This window comes from Nannobrachium achirus (assembly GCF_963921795.1).
Source record: "Nannobrachium achirus genome assembly, chromosome: 4".
NCBI classification, from domain to species: domain Eukaryota; kingdom Metazoa; phylum Chordata; class Actinopteri; order Myctophiformes; family Myctophidae; genus Nannobrachium; species Nannobrachium achirus.
Genome location: NC_137813.1, coordinates 25,254,062 through 25,276,414, shown reverse-complemented (window position 1 = coordinate 25,276,414; position 22,353 = coordinate 25,254,062). Strand labels below are relative to the sequence as shown.

The 22,353-nt window shown below is 41.5% G+C and overlaps 1 protein-coding gene across 1 annotated transcript; it reads right to left on the bottom strand.

Annotated features, from left to right (window-relative positions):
* Positions 1-3,634: 3,634 nt before the first annotated feature.
* Positions 3,635-18,360, bottom strand: gdpd3a (glycerophosphodiester phosphodiesterase domain containing 3a; the record flags this gene model as incomplete). Its single annotated transcript, XM_080724290.1, has 10 exons — positions 3,635-3,763; positions 4,668-4,719; positions 5,173-5,232; positions 8,737-8,870; positions 9,188-9,277; positions 11,547-11,665; positions 12,695-12,740; positions 15,207-15,342; positions 16,124-16,166; positions 18,222-18,360. 10 exons carry the CDS (start codon positions 18,358-18,360, stop codon positions 3,635-3,637), a joined length of 948 nt encoding a protein of 315 aa, XP_080580416.1.
* Positions 18,361-22,353: the final 3,993 nt, after the last annotated feature.

The following is a 22,353-nucleotide window of genomic DNA, read 5'->3' as shown; positions in this document are numbered from 1 at the left end:
AATAATCAATCAATCAAAGTAAAAGTGTCAATACTGCAATATAAAAAAAGTAGAAGTCCGGAATAAGTACAAAAGTATTGGTATAAAAATGTAGGCCTACTTAAAATTAATGTTGCTGTTTGGATCTCAATCAGTATAGTTGGATCAATTTAAATTGATGCAGTTACTGTATCGTTTTGTTACATACTACAAATGTATTTTTGTCATGTTGACAACATTTAGACAACTGGAAACCTGTTCATATTTTTTTAAGGGAATTGAGAGCAATCATTCAGCACTCCGAAGCTGGTGAATGTAACCACTTCAGTCCTTGATGTGTTGTTGTATATCAGTGCACCCCAGTTCAAATATAGTGTCACGGCCTGAAAAGGTTGAGAACCACTGTTGTGTATAACTGGAGAGCTATTGCATCCATTACATTCTGTTGAGGAAGAAAACACAGCTACACAACTACTTCCTCAAACTACTTTAGTTCTAAGTGGATTTGCAGTGTGGGGCAACGGTTGTACTTCTAGGCTGGTTACTAGCAGACACAGTTCTTGTTGTGGTAACCTGATATACTGTCATTTCTTAATGGAGGTCACAGACTTCCAAGAAGGCCACATGTGCATCACAAGAGCTAAATTTTTCTCTTGGTCAACAGAAGTGGTGGAAAGGAACTAATTACATTTACAGTACTGTGTATACTTGAGTTCAATTCTGAGGTACAACATTTTCAGTCTGCTGCAATTATTTGACAGTTTGGATACTAGTTAGCCTACTTTGCAAATTTAGATTATTACAAAACATACAACCACTATTTTATACTTTTGGCGATTCAGGATTCAGGAAAATAAATAAATAAATAAAAACAGCTACATGTTGAGAGCTTGTAGATTGGCTATTTTCACTCTATACTTATACTTCTTAATTATTATTTGTTATTGATCGGTGTCATTTTCAAAAATAGCAGATATAAAACTAGACTGCGAGCTTGTAAATCTGTTATTTATTTTTTTACTTTTGTAGTATTTTTTTATTATTTTCTTTTAAGTGTGAGAACCACTGATTTAGAAGGGATTTGTAGAATCGGCCTCATTTCTTAATGGGTCAAGTTCTCTGTCTGAATTGATCCACTTATTCCATTAAATTCTGCCAAACGGGTCAGAAAAATACAGCCTTTGTTCAACGGGCTGATCATTATCACAGTGTTGTGGCTGGACTTTGACCGTGGCCTGGGAAAACCAGGAAGTAGTTATACTGTACACACAGACAGGGGCGTCACAAGGGGTAGGAAAGTGGGACTGAGTTACTGGGGCCCAAGGTGGAGGGGCCCTAATAACTTTATCTATTGAAAAATAGCAGATCTACAAGCTCACAGCACGGCACCGAGTGCCGCGCTGCGAGCTTGTAGATCTGCTATTTTTGAAAAGTTGTGAAAATGTGTGAAAATCTTTGAATAGATGTATTTTTTAAGCGAACATTTCTAACTCAAATTTTGCTTCTGGGGGTCCCTGGAACTAAATATTTTGAGATCGGGGTCCGTGGCCAAATACATATCATCTTGGGGGTCCTTGACATAGGTTTCTTGCACACATTTTCACGATTTTTCAAAAATAGCAGAAATACAAGCTTGCAGCACGGCACTCGGTGCCGCGTTGTGAGCTTGTATATCTGCTATTTTTCAATAGTTAACATTCATGGGGGGCCCGCAGTGAATCCTTGTACCCAGGGCCCAGAATTTGGTGTGACGCCCCTGCACACAGACACTCTGCCTTTGAGTGTGGGTGTGGGTGTGTGTGTGTGTGTGTGTGTGCGTGAGTGTGTGTGGTAGATAGGTCACTAGATTAGTAGTGTGACTGTGCGCATTGACCAATGACCACATATCTGCGTAACATATTTTCAAACCATATTAAACACTGTTAAAGATTCTTTTGTGTGGATTTATTATACTATAAACTGCTTTATACTTTAACTGCTGGGGTCGGGGAGGGTTATGGATGGTGTAATGGTGTAAGGGCAGATAAACACATGGATCTTTTAACCACTTAAACCCTCTAGTCTTGGCTGAGAGCTACCTTAAATTGACTTGAGTTACAACTCAATCAATCAATCAAAGTTTATTTATACAGCACGTTTCATACATCAAGTGCTTTTCAATGTGCATCACAGAATAGGTTTAAAAATTATGGATTAAAAAACCTGGAGGATAACAACAGACAGTAGAGTAATGCAAAAACCTTGGTAAAAGCAATACTAAAAAGGTGTGTCTTACTGACTCAGTGACCCGCAGAGCCTCCGGCTTGTGCTAACCTCTGGAACATTTAGGAGACCAACTGTCTATAGTGGTTATACTGCTAGTAAATGTGGATCATTGCATACAACTCGAACAATCAAATCCTGTCCGAAAATAACAGCAGACAACGCAATCAAAACAGTGTCAGTCACGTTTACTTTCTTATCTAAAAACACAAACACAAAAACACGTGAGATGGTGTCATCTCACGCCCCACAATATGTCACCATTTAATGGTGACATATTGTGGGGCGTGAGATGATCACATAGTCCGACCTGGAACACATTATTACGCATTATTACTTTAAACATTAACTATAAAAAATGGCAGATATACAAGCTCACACAGTGAGTGCCACATGGCGAGCTTGTAGATGCTATTTTTTTTGCAAATCTCGCGGCCAAATACATGTAATTTTGGGGGCCCTTGACATGAAAAGGTTTGAGAACCACTGATTTACAAGAAGGATTTAGACGACATTTATGAAATCGTGTCAAAAATAATTAAATACTTGCATAAATAGCAGATCAACAAGCTCGCTGTGAGCTTGTATATCTGCTATTTTTTAATAGTTAAAGCATAAAATAATGGATAAAGTAATAATGCGTTCCATGTCTTAAAGGGATTTAATGACTATTCCAGGATCACTGAACTCACTAGTCAGCACTTTGTTATGCGCTTGTTTTTTCTTATTACGTTATGAGCTGATTATTACATTATGAGTTTTTATTACATTTTTCTTATTACATTATGAGCCCTTATTACATTATGAGCCGTTATGACATTATGAGTTGATACACACCTTAACCCCAGCATCCATCTTGTTGGGAAAACGATCAGTAACATATATTGATATCGGCTGATAGTTAATTAAAAAAGGAATATCGGTATCGAACCGATGTCAAAATAGTAAAATATATATATGCTTCACCAATATTTACATTATACATATATATGCCATTCATTTTTTCTTTTATCCGTAATAAATCAAATCAAATCTACCAAAGAAGTAATATCAATCTTAAAGGAATAGTTCACCCCCCAAAATACTCCATAGTCTTGGGAACAAAGGATCCACTTTGTGTCTCAGTTAGGGTTATTAAAAATAGAAAAGAAAAAGAAAGAAAGAAAATGATTAAAAAAAAAGAGAATCACCTATTTGATAACATGCCCAAAATATGGATGCCAGGATGAACATGGTCAACACTCAGAACAGCCATCATTGTGGTGGTCATTAATCCCATTGGGATAAACAAAACTATGTGAAAAGGACATTTATTGTGTGATTTAGTGGTCATTAAGCTGCCCGTTCAGTTCAGTGTCCTTGGCAGGAGTGTGGTTTTGGGAGCGCTTGGCTGTCACTCCTGACATGGATGCCTCCTCAGGTAGTCGGACAGAAGCGTGGGATAGTCGGTCATCACCCCCGTGGCTCCCACGTCAAAGGCTGCTTCGATGTCCTGGTCCTTGTTGCACACAAATAAATGCACCTGCAAATGACAGACCAGTATTAATTTTGACAGCCATTTTGATTTAGTTTTACTGAGTGTAATTTAGTTTTAGTCATGTTTTGGTCATCTGGAAAGGTTTAGTTTTAGTCGACAAAATGTCATCATATGACTAAATCTACAGTTGATTTTGTCGACAAAACAATATTTTGGCAAGCCCTAATGGCTCATTTTACACTTGGTTGCATGCTGAAAATAGATGATCTACAAGCGCTGCGACGCGCTGTGAGCTTGTAGATCTGCTATTTTCAGAGCGCAATCAGGCATAAAATAGCAATAGAAATTCACAATAGAGTCACAAATAGCAATTTTCATCATTTCATCATCATCATATTAGTTCATTTGATAGCCTGATTTCCCTTTTTTTTGCGTGTCATGCCCCGTTTTAAGTAACTCCCCAGACCAGTCCCAGGACTCCCAGCACCTCAGGATCGAAACCCACTCATCGCAATTTGTATTTATCGTCCCATTTGGTAGTCTCCAACGGTGTAACAGTTTTTTGCCTAACTAACTACTGCTGTAGTCTGTTCTTACCAAACGGGCAGATAAATAAAAACTGTGGTGAGTGGGATTCTATTCAGGTGCTGGGTTTTCTGGGCTAATATTTACCGTTGACACCACGGTGCCATGTGAAATATGAGGGGTCTGGAGTTTAGAGTTACTTACAGCGGTCTGCTCACGCCTCCCGCAATTTTCTGACAATACGCTCCAGGATTTGTTTTAATCACAGTAAAACATCCTGGTGTGAATGTGTTAGCAGGTCAAGTCATAGCAGGTTCAAGAGGTCCAGTTTGTTAAAACGGCAAGTGTTCTTCTATCTGTGATCTTTCAGTTTGTTGTCATTTTTCTGTTCAGTTGCCAGTCTGAAAAGATGAAGCTTCCATACCTGAATTCCTCGAGCCACAAGATGTTTAAAAAGGCTCTTCCTCATAGTTAATCTGCAATGATATCAACAGATACAGAGTTTGTAAAGAGATATTGTCCTCTAATATCTTATCATGGCATAGATCGTAAACTGTTACTTTTCAGGATTCAAATAAACAAACAGCAAAAGTAGCAGATCGACAAGCTCAAAACGTGTTGCTTCACGCCACGTTTAGAGCTTGCAGATCTGCTTATTTTGATGCTTTTGTGTGATACTGTAGTGTGATCTAGTAGGGGGCGTTAATTTGGGGGGAAAACAGAAAGTTATAATATGGAGATAATGTAAGAGGTTTCTGCCCCAACAGTGACGAATCGACGATATACAATGTATTTTTGGTTTGATATCACATTTACATATTTGTTCCTTACGATCCATCGACATGTTTTCTTTTTAAGATTCACAATTTAAACAAGATCATACGTGTCTGCATTTGCCACACATGGCTCCTCACTGAAATGAAACTCACTTCTCCAAGAGAAAGATGACGCATCTTTGCCTCAGGATCCACTGCTCCGGGATGTAGGTTCTTCATCACGACGAGGGAACAAGGGGGACAAAAGATACATCAACAAATGGGAAGCGCGCGCACACACATGGACACATGTGAGAGAGTGCACAAGTAAATGCAAACAGGTTAAAGTATAGCATAAGTCAGATAAGTGCTGTAAAGTGTAGGGGGAGACTGTGGTAAATGTGTTTATGTGGCCATAAACCCAGATAAATCTGTGGATATACAGTCAGTGGTATTTGCATACAACGACTCATGCTCTGAGTGTGTGTGTGTGTGTGTGTGTGTGTGTGTGTGTGTGTGTGTGTGTGTGTGTGTGTGTGCGTGCGTGCGTGCGTGCGTGCGTGCGTGCGTGCGTGCGTGCGTGCGTGCGTGCGTGCGTGCGTGCGTGCGTGCGTGCGTGCGTGCGTGCGTGCGTGCGTGCGTGCGTGCGTGCGTGCGTGCGTGCGTGCGTGCGTGCGTGCGTGCGTGCGTGCGTGCGTGCGTGCGTGCGTGCGTGCGTGCGTGCGTGCGTGCGTGCGTGCGTGCGTGCGTGCGTGCGTGCGTGCGAGCGAGCGAGCGAGCGAGCGAGCGAGTGAGAGAGAGAGAGAGAGATTTAAAAGATGTATTTATTATTTAAGATGTATTCCATAATGTGGGGGCTACGACAGAAAAGGCTTGGTCACCTCTGGTCTTCAGCTGGCCTGCAGACCGCAATGACCATGGTTCAGAAAGATACTGAGGTCCCAAACAATTCAGTGATTTAAAAACAAAAAATCACACCCGTGTGAACTGAGCGGTGGTTTACCCACCTCATAGATCATGTGTACCGATATTTGTGACATTTGAAGAAAATATGTAGGAAAAGGAGCAAAAAGTGTGTTTTGGAGAAAATTCAAGATGGCGGAAAATCTACCCTGGCGCAAATGGGCGTGGCCTATATGGGGAGATGCGTCTTGACCCAAGGAATCCAGGGAAAAAATAATTTTAATTTTCCGATCTACGGTTCAAGAGTTACGGGGCAAAACGTAAAGTGGGCCGTTATAGCGCCACCATGAGGCCGAGTGATGTAATTATTTTTCGATTCATTCTTAAAATCATTATGAATCTCCTCTCCGAGGTTTGAAACTGTAGCTCCTATGGTTTACGAGAGAAAAATACTTGAAAGTGATTTCTTGCATTGTCCCATTATAAGTCAATGGGGACAATTAAGCGTCGTTTTTTGCCGATTACGTCGGCATGGTAAGGCGGATCGGAACGAAAGTTCCGAGCCGCACATTTTGATGTATATATTGCGCGAGTGGCGTAAATGATGCGGCACTAGTTACGCGCCGAAGTTTAGGCTACATACAGACAGACACGGACGGACGGAGACCCACACACACGGCCACGTATAGGAGCGTTGTGACCACCGCTCAACAATAAAATCTTAAAATCAATTCTAAAGCAAACAGGGAGCCAGTGAAGTGAAGCCAGAATTGGTGGAATGTGGTCACGCCTGTGGCTTCCTGTTAGGAGACGTGCCGCAGCATTTTGGACAAAATGTAGACGTGCAATGGAGGCTTGGTTTAAGCCAACATAAAGTGCATTACAGTAGTCAAATCATGTGGAAATAAAAGCATGAATGACACGCTCAAAATCATTAAAAGAAAGCTCAGCCTCAGATGATAAAAGCTGGATCTGACCTCAGAATTTACCAGTTTATCGAGTTTGAGCACATTGTCCAATTTGACAGCAAGGTTCGAGACAACAACATTATTGTATAACTGTTAATAACTATAACTGTATTGTATAACATTATTGTCTAACTGTACCCACAGCAGCAAAACTTTGGAAGGTATAGCCAAGTTCTGGACAAAATATGTAGTAGCAGAGTAGTAATATTTTAAAGAAAATGGAAAATGGCAGAAATTATACCCGAGCATGTGGCCCATATTATGTAGAGTGAGAATCTCAGCAATCCAGTGGAAAATGATTGTTATTGTACAAGCTACGTACAGAGTTATTGGCCAAAACATTAAGTATGCTGTTGTAATGTTGGCATGAGGCAGGTGTGAAACATTAGAGATGGAGGTTCTTCCATGGCCTACTGTGAGTGTGGGCAAAGTTCTACAGCAATCGGGAGCTGCTTTCATGATTTGCGGCATTTTGTGCCAAACAAGCCACTCCTGCAAAGTTTGGAAAGGCAATCATAGTCAATTGGAATGGAATATGGAAAATCGGACAGATCCGTCTTGATCACATGACTATAATAGAGATAATTTTAAAGTTTTTGCGAACACTATAAAAGCCCGCTGGGAGGAAGATCTGGGGGAGGAAATAACTGAGGAGGTTTGGGATGCTATCTTACTACGAGTACATGGGTCCTCTATTTGTGCGAGACATGGTCTGATCCAATGTAAGCTAGTACATTGTATCTATTACACTAAGGCTCGGTTGGCTAGAATTTATGACAACGTATCTTCTGAATGTGATAGATGTAAACATTCTCCAGCGGACCTCATTCACACGTTCTGGCTTTGCCCCTCCCTACACAACTATTGGACTGAAATCTTCCACTCTATATCAGACATAGTGGGGCAAAGAGTGGAGCCTACTCCCTTGGGTGCTCTGTTTGGGGTCTTCCCCTCACTACCATCTCTTTCCAAATTGGAGAGGGATGTTTTGGCCTTCGTTACTCTGTTGGCCAGGAGACTAATTCTAATTAACTGGAAATCCCCTACCCCTCCCTCATACACTCACTGGTTGAAAGACACTTTGCACTGTCTCAAATTGGAGAAAATTAGACTCGCACTGAATGGCTCCACCGAGAAATTTGGGAAGGTATGGGGTCCTTTCCTTCATTTTGTTACGAACCTGAATCCATCTCTGGTTGAGGATATACTATAAGGATGCAGGAGGTCCATTGGAGTTTGGATATGATGGGTTTGCTGTGTCGGGTGTTGTCCTGCTATGCGGATTATATGGATTTCATAGACGTGGATGTGTTGTTTGACTGATGTTGATGTTTTTGTTTTATTTTTGTTTTTTGGTTGTTGTCTTGCTTTTTTGTGCTTGCTTGTCTGTAATAACATATTTTCTTTATCCTATATTATGTATATATTCTTTTTTAATTGTTGTTTTGGGTGAAAATTTCAATCCTCATACCATTGTTGTATATTTGATGTTTGTACAAAAGAAGCTGCTACTCTTATTATTGTAGACTACCACTTCATTGCCTTAAATGCTTCACTTGAAAATCAAATAAACAAAGTTAAAAAAAAAAAAAAAGTGTTTTGCCTCCTGGTGGCGCTGTAAACATGCCCATGTGAAAGATTTGGGGCAGAGGTTGTGCTCTGGCCTCCAGGGAGTGTACACAGTTTCCTGCCGATCTGTCCAAAAGGGTCGGGGATCAGCAACTCACAGGCAGAGACACACACACACACACACACACACACACACACACACACACACACACACACACACACACACACACACACACACACACACACACACACACACACACACACACACACACACACACACACACACACACACACACACCTGTTGAAGATGCGGGGAAGGTAGAACTGCAGGAAGGACTGTCCCAGTGGCACAAAGGGCAGCAGACCAGAATAGAAGAGGAGGAGCAGCAGCAGCCCTCGGTTCTGTGAGAAACTGTAAGGCATGCAGGGGTTCTGCAGGGACACAGACAGACAGAGACATTCATAAGAGAGATAGGTCTTCTCATGTATCAAGAGCAAACGCTTACGGGTCTGTAACTCTGATAGTGTGCAATTGGACACCATTTGGTTCCTTTTGCACACTTTCAGTGTTAAATTAACACTGAGGATGGGGGAAAGAATTATCAAATGGGGGTCTGTGGCCTTTAATGCATAATCAAACTGAGGGTCCTTGGAAATCAGAAAGGTTGAGAATCACTGCTAAGCCATGGTTCAAAATATCTCAAACCCTAGGAGTAGACTGATTTGTCTCCCCCTGGTGGTTTACATACCGCAGTGCAGCATTTCTTCATGATGCCAGAGTCCACAGAGGCCCAGACAGTGATGTCCTCTCTGTTGTAGCGTTTCACCAGGTCAGACACCTTCAGCACGATAGCATAGGACACCACAGGACAGCATAGGACACCACAGGACAGCATAGGACACCACAGGACAGCATAGGACACCACAGGACAGGAGACCAAATGATCAAAAATGAGAATACGTTTTAAAAACGCACATGAAGTGTGCACTGGTGGCACAGAATTCAATGCGTAGCTTTTGCACAGGATACCTTCTCTGTCTGTCGGGTGGAAACCTCAAGCTTGTAGATCTGCTATTTTTTATGCTTTTACGGGGGAAAAAACACACACAAACATTTAGAATATGGCGGAGATCTTGTGTAGCCTACAGCTATTTTTGCATGACACTGTTGTGCGATAAAGTATAGAATAGTGGTTAATTGATTCATCAATGTATAAAGATCATCCGATGTAAGGAAAAAGTATTCGATAGATGTTACTTTTTAGAGTTTTAACCAAAGCTATAATGTGTTTCGTCTGTCTTCACAGTACCATTTCAGAAATAAGCTCTCTAATTGTATTATTGCAATATCTATCTATCATTTTTGTCAAAGAGAAGCGAGAGAAGCACGTGACTAATTTACACTATGGGCTCTATTTTGATTGTCTTAAGTACCAGCTCTTATGCTTCAACTTAAAAGCCTGTCCATACTGTCTCAAACCACCGAACTTTTTGTCGGAAAGGTCCGGTTCAACTACAAAACGACGTCACTCGCATCTTCTGAAAAGCATTACCCGGATTAGAGTTCGGAAAGCTGCACGTTGGAAAGTCAGAACTCTCTGACGAAAATGTTGGTGGTCGGAGACAGTATGGACAGGCCTTTAAGTTAAGGCATAAGAGCTGGTACTTAAGACAATCAAAAAAATACAGCCATATGTGTCCAGTACAAGCTGGCGTGTGTGTGTAAGTGTGGTGCGTATTAAGCCTGATTTCAAACTATGCGGCACAACGGAGTCGCGAGCCTAAAATAGCCAACCTTACAAGCTTGAAGGTCTGCTATGTCGCACGAGAGGGCATACATTAGCCGAACTGAGAAATGGAGTCAGAGTGCACTCCTCATTGGTAAATGATTACATCATTCGCATAACCTAATTCCACTGGAATTTGAAAAGCTGTAATATAGGCTAGTTAAAGACTTACAGGTCAAACTCCACACCGGCTACAAGACCCTCAGTAGAGGTCTCTCTAAACCAGGAGTTCCCAAACATTTCTATACCAGAAATAGCAAGTAGGCATGGCCTCTGTGGAACTGGTCCATTCAGTAAATTAAACACTTAAAACACTGTATCTGTGCTGTATGGGGCTGTGATGAGTTTGTTCATGTTTCAAATGTTTGTAAAGCTTGGAGTAAAACAGACCTATAGTTTTATTGACGGTAAAGAAACGTCAACATGGCACATTTTCCATCAACAAATCTCTTTTAGAATGTATTTGAATAGCGCAATAGTGTAGTTTACTGTATATGGTCAAATCAATCCCAGATTGAGGCTTTTAAGCCAGGAACAACCTGTAAGGTGAATGACAGTAGGACTCAACCCATGCAGGACTTCTCAGCCCAACACAGACATTGAAAATGAAACATACATGTTTGTTGCTGGTCGGAAGAAACATCAAATCTCATTTGCTGTTGTTTTTTTTTACTTTTGTGAATGCCCTACTTTGTCATACTACACTGTCATACTAAAGTAGCAAAAATAGCCGATCTATAAGCTTACAACTCATCGAACTGAATCTGCTATTTTGCTATCAAAGAATCAATACATGTATGTTAAAGTGATTAAAGGAGTAGTTCACCCCCAAAATGACTTTTTTTCTATTGATTACTCATGCCATAGGGACTTGAGTTCAATAATATTTTTTTTATTTGTCGCATTCCTAAGACAAAAATGTGATTATAGTAAATGTACCCCCATTGATTCCGGATGGGGACCCAAATGCATGGCCCTGGATGGAGACCCAAATGCATGGCACTGGATGGGGAAACCATCAGGGTAAATTTACAATAATAAAATGTTTGGCTTAGGAATGGGACAAAAAACTCAAATCTCCATGGCGTGAGTAATCAATAGAATAAAAGTCATTTTGGGGGTGAACTACTCCTTTAAGTGTCTGTGGGTTTTATAAATAATGAACCAATGAAAAGTATTAAGAAGAGCTTGTGACTAAATAATAACTGCATTGGATCCATTAGGACACAGGATATTTTTCTGAAAGGTTTCCACCCGACAGCAGCGACTGGAATTGATATGTCCACCAACAATGGACAGAAAAGAGACCTGTTGGTTGTACCTTCTCTATCAGCTGGTCATTGCTCTCCTTGATTTCAATGTTGACAGGCATGTCCGGGAACTTCCTGAACAAGTCCTCTAGCTGGCAGAACGTCCTGTCTTTACCGCTGCTGTAGCGGCCTACAGGAACACGCACACACACGTACGTACACACACACACACACACACACACACACACACACACACACACACACACACACACACACACACACACACACACACACACACACACACACACACACACACACACACACACACACACACACACACACACACACGTTTGTATCACTGTACAGTTGAGGACGTCAACACTTTAGCATGGAAATTGTGTTGTTTTCTTTCTTTTTTCCCCCTTTTTTTGGCCATTTCCAACCCAAACCCTAAAGCCAAGACACGGCATGCAATCCTAACCCCAATTTGAATCTTTTCCTACTTTAAGGGCAGTTCAAACAAAGCAATATAACTATAATGATAACGATGTGTGGTGGACTTTACCATGCATTTGAGTTACTGTAGAACGATTTTTAAAACAATATCTTCATAGTTATAGTTATAGTGCTAGGTGTTTACGGCCCTTAACGGTTAACCAGGCGGTAAGAAGTGGATATAAAGCCAATTAGGAAGTGCTTGTCAGCACTGCAGTTCTTATTAATGGCCTATAGAGGGTGTGGCTCAGGGGTAGAGAGTGTCCGGTATAGTGGCCGGAAGGAGCACAGATATAAAAAGCTAGATACCTCCTCCGCAGCTGTAGTTCATTGGCGTGAAAGGTCAAACAGGACTGGCGGAAGTGTGGAACTATGGAACGTTGTGGATTCGTGGAAGGCACAAGCTTGCCAGTCCTCTTTGACCAAAGCCTCCTGTCGGAGGAGGCGTCTACCTTTATATGTCTATGGGAAGGAGAACCACTAGGTTCCTGGTTCAATCCCGGCCTCCCCAGAGTTAGTGTCGAAGTGTCCTTGAGCAAGACACTGAACCCCTAATTGCGTGTGTGTGTGTGTGAATGGGTGAATGTAATGCACAATTTATGTAAAGCGCTTTGGAATAAAGCGCTATATAAAATGCACCATTTACCATTTTTGCCTCAGAGGGGTTGATAAAGTACCACAATGTGTGGATGAAGCATGAATAGAGAGATAAAGTGATACCCACCTGCATAAAATGTCACCTCCAGCCTCTCCTTATACAGAGGTAGGTCCTAAAAAGAGATGAAAAACTGTTGGATGATGATCACTACGGCTTGCTCTACTGTGACACATCTAGTGATATACCGTACACTGTACAGTATGTCTTGCTGCTTATCGTCGCTGAAACCCATCTTCATATTCTTTTTTTTTGTGTGTTTTTTCGTAAATTAAAACCCCCAACTTGATCACACTGCAGTGTCACACAAAAGCATCAAGAGCAGAAGATCTGCAAGATCGAAGTGTGGTGCGAAGTGACCCGATACCCATACGAATGATCAAAATCACTGAAACAAGAGAATGAGAAGTATAACTGGGCTCCACTTTGTGTGCACAGAGCAGCTAGCTTATTTTCGTCATACATTATTTTTTTTCTTTTTTATTTTTTTTGCTCAAAGTTTCTTTATTGGTATATTTGGCTGCCATGGTCACACAGTGAATATTGTGTTTGTTCATGCATGCAGGGGTATTTGTAAACTATATCCATAAACAACCGAAGCCTTGACCTGATTATGAGCTATGTCAGTAGTTCTCTACCAGTGGTCTGGGGACCACCAGTGGTCCTTGAGGGGGTTCCAGGTGTCCCCAGCTAAATGATGGAGAGTTGGTAACGAAAAGGATAGATCTTTAACTTCCGAGAGTTAAAGCTCCATTTGGTTTAATATTTTACGCTCTCAAGAGTTAAATTATTGTTTAATATCTGCATTACTTAAAGGGTAACATGTCATTAGGTCTAACACCCTTTAGATCGACCACCAAACTCTAACCCAAACCCTAATCCTAACCTCAGTAAAACTATGCCTAACTTTAACCCTAACCCTAAACTTAACCTCAGTAACCGTGACGCGGGTGATTATCTAACCTGCCGACGCTCGCGGTTGATTATCTAACCTGCCGACGCTGTTCGACCCAACGGGAGTTAGACCTATGGGGCAGTCCCCTACTTAAAGGTAGGGTAAGTGATTTTCTTTGGTTAAAAAAAGTGTTACATAGCTCTATATTCTGATAGTATGCATTGCTATAGAGTGTTTGTTTAGTATCTGATAGTATGCATTGCTATAGTGTTTGTTCAGTAGCAGGAATCTTCATGTCTCTCCAGCTCTTTGTTAAACAGAAAATGCATAGGTGTTGGATCCTGAGCTGCGCACAAAACAATTTACTTATTTTTCTCTCTCTCTCTCTTTAAAAAAAAGAAGATAAAAACAAGCTATGAGCTTGTAGATCGACCATTTTTGAATAGCCATAGTATAAAATAATGGTTAAAGTGGTTAAAAATGATCGTAGTGCTGTATTGACAAATGTAGCTGGAGACCCCCTGGAACCTCCTCCGAGACCCCACTTTGAAAACCACTGCTCTTCATATGCACTCTCCTGCCTAAATAAAGCCTGAAAATAAATGAAAAGGAATTTGTAGCAATCCCTGAGAGGAAATGACTTCTGTACACTGACCCAGCAGCTGGCTTGCTCAGAGTGCTGGCTTAGTTGAAGGTCTCACTTCGTATATTATGAGAAAATCTGCGCAAATCTTTGAATAACATTTTTTCAAAGCGAAATTTTTTAACTCAAATCTTTGTTTCTTGGGGGTCACTGGAACGCAATATTTGCGATGGGTGGGTCCGCTGCCAAATACATCGTACATGAAAATGTTTTTAACTAGGGATGTCCGATATTATCGGCCGATATTAGCATAAAAATGTATATCGGAAAATATCGGTATCAGTAAAAACAGGAGTTTTTTTTTAAACAGGAGTTCTTACTGTATGGCAGTTAGGGGTGTGCCATACAGTGCCCAAAGTGGGTTTAGGTCCCCAGCTAATGTTAGATAGTTAGCAACCAAATGGACCCTTAGGGGTCTGTGACTCTGAGTGTACAAATTGAACCAAATGGACCCTTTAGGTCTGTAACTTTTAGTGTACAAATGGAACCAAATGGAGCCATTCCATTTGTACACTCTTGATATGATTTTATAATATAAATTGGGGTCCCAGCGGCAGCGATATATAAATGCTATTAAATGCGGGTCAGTAGCGTAATGCATTTCAACTGGGAGTCCTTGAAATTCAAATGGTTGAGAATCACTGCTAGATATTATATTAGCATATATCGGTATCGGTTAATATCGGTATCGGAAATTAAGAGTTGGATATTATCGGTTATCGGTGAAAAGTCAATATCGGACATCCCAATTTTTAACACTACTGGTATAGCAGCATACGTTTTTAAGGAAAACAGATTTAGAAGACATTTTGTAGAATGGAGTCCTCAGGTATTAATGGGCTAAGAGAAGGAGAAGAAGATAGGCTCAAGCTTGCTCTTGTACTTGTGATATTTTTGAACATTTTAGAAACATTGTGAAACATTTTTGCTTCTTTCCCCCCACATAAACCTTCTGAAATATTTTCAGATGGGGGACCGCGGCCAAATGTATATCAATTTAGGGGCCCTTCAAGAAAACGACTGCTCTGGTGACCACTGTGTACCTGCAGTTTGAGGGAGGAGACGGTGACATCGTGGCCAGTCTGCCTCAGCAGGTTCTCGTCATGTGACACCACCACGTGGCCGTCGCGGGTCAGGTGGCAGTCCAGCTCCAGCAGGCCAGTGCCCTGCTCCACCGCACTGGGGGGAGAGAGACTGTTACTAATGGGCACTGTCGGGCAGAAACCTTGTATCTTCAAGTTTCATTTCTTTTGTAAATTAAAACTCTACATCATCGTACTGTACACAAAAGTAGTGAAAATAGCCGATCTACAAGCACACAACGCCTCGCGATGTGTGCTTGTAGATCGGCTTGTGTTTGTTGTGTGCTTGTAGATCGGCTATTTGTGTTTAAAATAATAAAAAAAGGTCATGGACATACAAGGTTTCCACCCGACAACGACGTAAAAAAAAAAAAACAGTTATGTCAAAATATATTTTAAAAAATGACTTAGCGACTTGTAACTGAGCATTTACCACACGTTTGTTACATTCGTAACAGAACGTTAGATTATAACTGAAAATCCTAATAATCGTTCCTCGTTTTACACCATATCAAATATGTCAAGATATAAGTAAGGAAAGTAGCTTATATTTACTTGTTAGATTACTGGATATCTTTGGGGTATAGCTTGATAAGTTGAAGACTATCAAGATAGGTCATAATTATTATTACTACTTGTTTATTATATCATTTCTTGACACACCGTAGTGTTGGTTTCATCTTGTAGGGAAAGAGGCCAGGTGGGTTTTGGTAGTGGCAACTGAAGCAGCAACAGGGCAGTCTTCATGGTTATGGTCTATGGCAGTGGTTCTCAAAGTGGATTCCAGGGACTCTGTGGGTTCCTTTGTGGGGGTCTAAATTGACCCATACAAGTCTAACTCTTTTGAGAACCACTGGTCTATGGTTATGGATACTCACTTTGTGAAGGCCTCCATGGTGCTCTCTATCCTCTCTCCACATCCTGACAAGAGAACAAGAGGAGTGTAAGGGCAGTGCTTCTCACGTGTTTTCATTTCAAGGACCAGCCATCAGTCTGAGAGTGTACAAATGGTTCTATTTGCCATTCACACACACACACACACACACACACACACACACACACACACACACACACACACACACACACACACACACACACACACACACACACACACACACCTGCAGTGTTGCCAGATTTTGCGAGAGAAATAAGCAATATGAAAACAAGCCCCAAAGAAGCGACTACTGTAACACATGAGCACTTTAAACCTATATACAGTATAGATCAGCTATTTGCTGATCTACAACGCGTCACAATGTGACGCATTGTGAGCTTGTAGATCGGCTATTTGTTTTTTAAATCTTGGGGAAAAAGTAAAATTTTAATATTTTTGAAACATTTTACCAACACAAATCTGGTATGGGAGTCCCTGGCACAAAATTATTCCAGATGCACGGACAATTAATTTGGGTGTCCACCTTGACATGAAAATGTTTGAGAATGGGGGATCTTTGAAACAAATAAATAAAACGTTGGAGAACCACTGCGTCAACTGGCTGACCCGCATGGGCCGTTCGATTCCCCCTTCCCTTACCTCCTCGGTGGGAGATGTGTCTGCAATGGAAGGCGGTGCGTTTCTTCTGGTGGAGAAGGTGGGGGTTCTTCAGCAGGTACAGGGAGGTGAGGGCGTAGCCACCGAGAGCGGGGAGGACCAAGCACCTGAGAGACTTGCTCAGCATCATCACGCTCATCCTCACCTCAAAAACACAGGAACGGTGGTGGTGGTGGTGTTGGTGCCCGCACAAAGTGACCCGTCGTATACAGAGGTGGACTGGAGGTGCTATAGTCTAGATACTTCGTTGGCATTGGATTTGGATGCCAGCAGAAAACGGATCAAACTGCATGGGCTGCCTATACTTCAGTGAAGGACGACAGGGTTCGAAGGATGTCCTCTCTGGATCTCAGGGTTTTTAAGTCTACGCATTAACGGGAAGCTTTGTGTCACGTTGGAATGGGAAATGTATGGGCTATGTCATCATGTCTCATCAGCAGGACCTGGTGGTAAACCACTTACCACCAGCATCCGTATTCTAGGTGAAAACCTAGTCTAAAGCAGTGGTTCCCAAACTCAAGCTCAAGACCCAAAAGAGAAATTAATATGTTTGCCTGCTATTGAAAATAGCAGATCTACAAGCTAGCAACGCGTCGCTTTGCGCCGCGTGTAGGAAACAGAAACAAGGAGATATTTACTCGAGTTGCGACTATAATAAAAATAGTTGAGAAACAGTGGTATAGAGCCACGGGGGACTCCACTTAACAGTGTACAGGTTTCAAAGAAAGGGAACTACAACATATGAGGAGAACATATGATAAACCACAAATCATTTGACAAAAAATTTCTACAGTCAACAGTGAACTGGGGAACTGGGAAGGAAACTCCAAACCATACAGTAGGTTACCATAGAACTGGGTCAAGTGCTGTCATGTGTCATCATTTTGTCATAAATGTTTTTGGGCAAGATGGGCCCAAAAACCAGGATAGTATCCTGGTCACAGTATCCTGGACAGTATTTGACCCAGTATTTAGATTTATTTTTAATCAAAATACCTTTTATGTATTTTCGCCCATCTCTGGCAGCGGGGGAGCACGGGAGGTGAACTCCAAGACAACGAGCTCTACATTTTCAATCTGACTGTAACATACAGTACAACAATTCATCCTCTGACTCAGTGGTTCACAAACCTTTTAGCTCGAGACCCAAATAGAATTGTGATGGTTCCCCGGGACCCAAATTATAGTGAAAATAGCTGATCATAGCCACGTGTTGTGAGCGTGTAGATCTGCTATTTTCACTATGTCTTAAATCTATTTTTATGGAATTCTTTTGAAAAACGTTTGAATTTTGGGGATAAAAAAGAAAAACATCTTTTGAAATAATAATTAAAAACAAAGTCTAAGAAACGCATCTGTGGACAACCTTACCTCCTCGTGGGAGATGAGTCTGCAATGGAAGACAAGAAGGTTACGTTTCTTACCTCCTCGGTGGGAGATGTGTCTGCAAAAGAAGGCAGTGCGTTTCTTCTGGTGGAGAAGGTGGGGGTTCTTCAGCAGGTACAGGGATGCAAGGGTGTAGCCACCAAGGGCGGGGAGGAAGAAGTACAGGGACGTGCTCATCCTCGCCTCCAAGCGTAGGACCGGTAAGTGGCAACAAGGTCAGAGGTGGACCGGAAGGTGTCAGTCAGTCCCCCAAATATCGTTCCACACCGGACACAGTGGACATTGATCTAACCCAATGACCACGAGCAGCAGCCTACTTCAGCGCAGAGTACAGTTTGACCCTTTGAAAAGGTTCAAAACTGAGCCTTCTTCAATCACGTATGGCTCTATGAAATTCTGACAAAAGAGACGAGCGAACGAATCCCCAAGTCAATTAAATGAAACTGGACTCACAACACACAGCACTGGATTTCAGCACTGAACCGATCGCAATCCAACACGGCCGCTTCTCCCCCCTGGAATAAGTCCTCCTTGGACGGGGCTTGTTTTTACTCTCCAACAGTCCCTCTTCTTCTCCTCACACTCACCACACCAGATGTCACCTTGTCAGTTTGCAGAAGAATGTTGAAACACATTCTCACCTTTGTCGGGTAAGGGAGAAACTTGACAAACAGGTACGACTGAATGGATATCCAAGGCAAGATTTCATGCTACTTGAAATCATATTGTATTATTTATTCCCCAGCAGGCAGCTACTGTCCCGTATGCCTTCCTTGATATCTCTCTCTCTGGGCACCTGAGCCTTACATGGGGCTGTAAAAGTTAATAAAGCACCAGCTTGGCCGGTAGCTTACCCCCCCAACCCCACCCCCTCCTCTGGCCTCTCCCCACCCTGTGGCGATAGTATTGCAACAGTAATTTACCCTCTGGGTTTTCATGCTTTTGTTCAGCCAGTTGAATTTATATGTGCGCTTGTCAGACATGAGCCAAAATCTGCCAGTACATTTATTAAAGATTAGATAAATTCTGTAAAAGACACAGTCTGGACAATGAGCATCAGAAAGATTAGCCAAATTACAAAGACAAATAAGTGTCCAATCCACCACTCATTCATTCCTGTCATTTAGAATTGATCTGGCACTATCTGAATACATCTGATCCTGGCCCACCCATCTTGATATGATAAGCTTAAACAAACATGATTACCAGTGTTATCAACAATGTATGTGGCAGGCATCTGGATAATTCAAATGTGAATCTTCCTACAGTACGCAGTATAGATGAATCCACAGAGTGCCGCCTAATAGTTGCGGTGTTGCTTGGCTCAAATTGCCGCTCAGTGGATCTGTGTATACAGTATAGCTGTAGACTCATTGACATAGACACTATGAGGTTTTGGGTAGCTTTGCATGCAATTATTGACAGTAAATGATAAGACATACTGTATTTATTAAGGAGCCTGGTGAAAGAATCAGTTGCTAATATTTAGTTATGGGGAAGCAAGCATTGTTATCTAGGTTTCTAAGCTTGTGCCTATATTTGACAAAGGATGGGTGTGCAAAGAAACTTCAACTCAACGTGGATCGGCGAGCATGCATACACACATTCACATAAATACACATTGAAGCACAACTGCCTGCACTTTGTGTAAAAAGGTGCACACATGCACGCAGTGTCAGCAGCCGAACACTGTAGCATTGTATTGTTTACGGTTTCCATAGAAAAGCTGGAATGTAGCAAACAATGAGATGACACTCAGTGGTAGAAAGTAACTACGTACATTTACTTCCAAGTGCTGTACAATTTTGATTGGTATTTTTATGTATTTTGTTTTACGTTAATGGAGTATTTCCAATTATTTCTTTTACTTCTACTCCAATACGTCTCAGAGGCAAATATTATACTTTTACTCCACTACAATTATTTTAAAACTTTAGTTAATAGTTATTTTTATATTTGTATTATTATTACAAAACATACATTAACCTCTTGGGTCCTATATACATTTCAGACATTTGAAAATAACGTAAAAATACTTTTATGATATCAATACTTATGTACCTTTGCTCAAGTAGATTTGTATTAATTCCAGAACTTTACTTGTAACAGTGTTTCTAAATTGCAGTATTGATACTTTTACTTGAGTACTTTTCCCCCCCTGGCTGACTCTACGGGAAGAGAGAGAGACCTCTGTGTGCTACCAGTACCTAGAGCACATTCCTACGTCCAGTCACTGTGTGAAGTCTACCTCTACCTGTTTGGACAACATCCAGCCACCGTTTACCAAACTATGCTGATCTACAAAGGGCAGTAACTACCAGAGTGCAGTAACTACGTTTTTGGACGAAGGTCAAATTAGCCCTCATGATTTTGGGGGATTAACAATGACCTCAAGAACAGATATACAGTCAGCGTAATATCACTTATATCTCACCTATATCTCATTTGAAACACCTTTAAACCAATGTTTCAAATATCATGTGTTTGTAGTTACTGCACTCTGGCTTTGTAGGGCAGTATGGGCCAGGACCCATTTTTATGAATCACGAGTAAATATGCAAAATGTTCAACAAAAAATAAATAAAATAAGATTACAATAAGATAACAATATGTCGGCGTTCACATCAAATCAATTATGACGGCTTTATTGTTGTGGTGTGGACGCTACCATCCACTCAATTGAAAACAGTATTATTATCGTTATCTTTATCTATATCTCGCCCCGTGGGAAAGGGCCTTAAGACAGACAGACAGAGACAGACACACACACACACACACACAACAAAATACACACAGTCACAGTGACAGTATCATCTGAGAGAGAGCAGCATGAGACTGCTTTCACATGAATGTTATGGTTCATTGGTGGGTAGGTTTCTGAGTGAGGAAGCGGATCACACGGCAGTCACTCATTCTGATGCAGGCCATGGGCCATGCATTGACACACACCTAAACACACACATCCTCCTTTCGCTTTGAGTAGAGGCACAAGAACCACTACAGTATGACATTGTCCAATATAGCCTCATGGATCTCTGGATCTCCAGTCTTTCAATTTCAATTATGCCCCCTCCGAAAACAACAAAACACGGTTATATGTGATCTGCACGAATCACATATAACCCTTGCTGAGCCATGAGGCCCATAGGGCAGGAGCCTATCTCCTGTTTCTGTAGCATGAGGCAGCTTGATACATGCCCTGGATATGATGTACCAGTACACCCCCTGGACATGACGCTAGTATGTTGCAGGGACTTATTACCCCAATCCAAGGGAGGCCTGTGTCCCATTTCTCAGAGTCTTTGGCATGACCCGGGCGGGGATCGACACCCTTGAGCCACACCTACTGTAAGTGGAAACTTGTGTAGATCAAAGCAGACACACCAAAATGCTTGTCCAGGGCAATGTTTGTCCAAGAGTCAGCGAAAGAGACACAGCTTGATATTACTACATCAAACAAGTATTATTATTAGAGAGATTTGCACTCCACTGAGTGCATCTTTGTAGCTTTCATATCGTCACTGTCGGGGCAGAAACCTCTTATCTCCATATACATCACTTTTTTTTAAATATATTACTTAACGCCCCAACTTGATCACACTACAGTGTAAAAGCATTTATACTTTCGAATTTGAATCCGGCTGAGATGCCCATATACTGTATATTGATGAGGTGAAATGATATTATTATTTAGCAGTGAATACTTTGTGTTGCTAGATTGAGTTTGGTTAGGGAGCCCATCTAGGGAACCAGAGCCCCTGGTTGTAGGAGTGGGCAATATAATCGATATGGCAATACATCGCGATAGTTTATTTGCCAATACTGTATCGATACTTCAGGCCGTAGTATCGCGATACTTTGAGGAAAATAAAATATGTTCCCATGCATAGGAACCAATGGTAGAAGTCCAGTCCTGACACTCCGCTGCCTCTAGATGTCGCTTTACTATAGTAGCTACCGGTACTTCCTCTTCCCACAGTTCAGTGAGTGAGGTCTCTCCGACGAAAACAACAACATTAGAGCAGTATCTTCAGCTTTTAAAGCTGATATATCGCAATAGTATCACAATAGTATCGTATCGCAAAGATTCGCAATATATTGTGATACTATTGCATCGTGACCCAAGTATCGTGATACGCATTGCATCGCAAGATTCTTGACAATATCCAC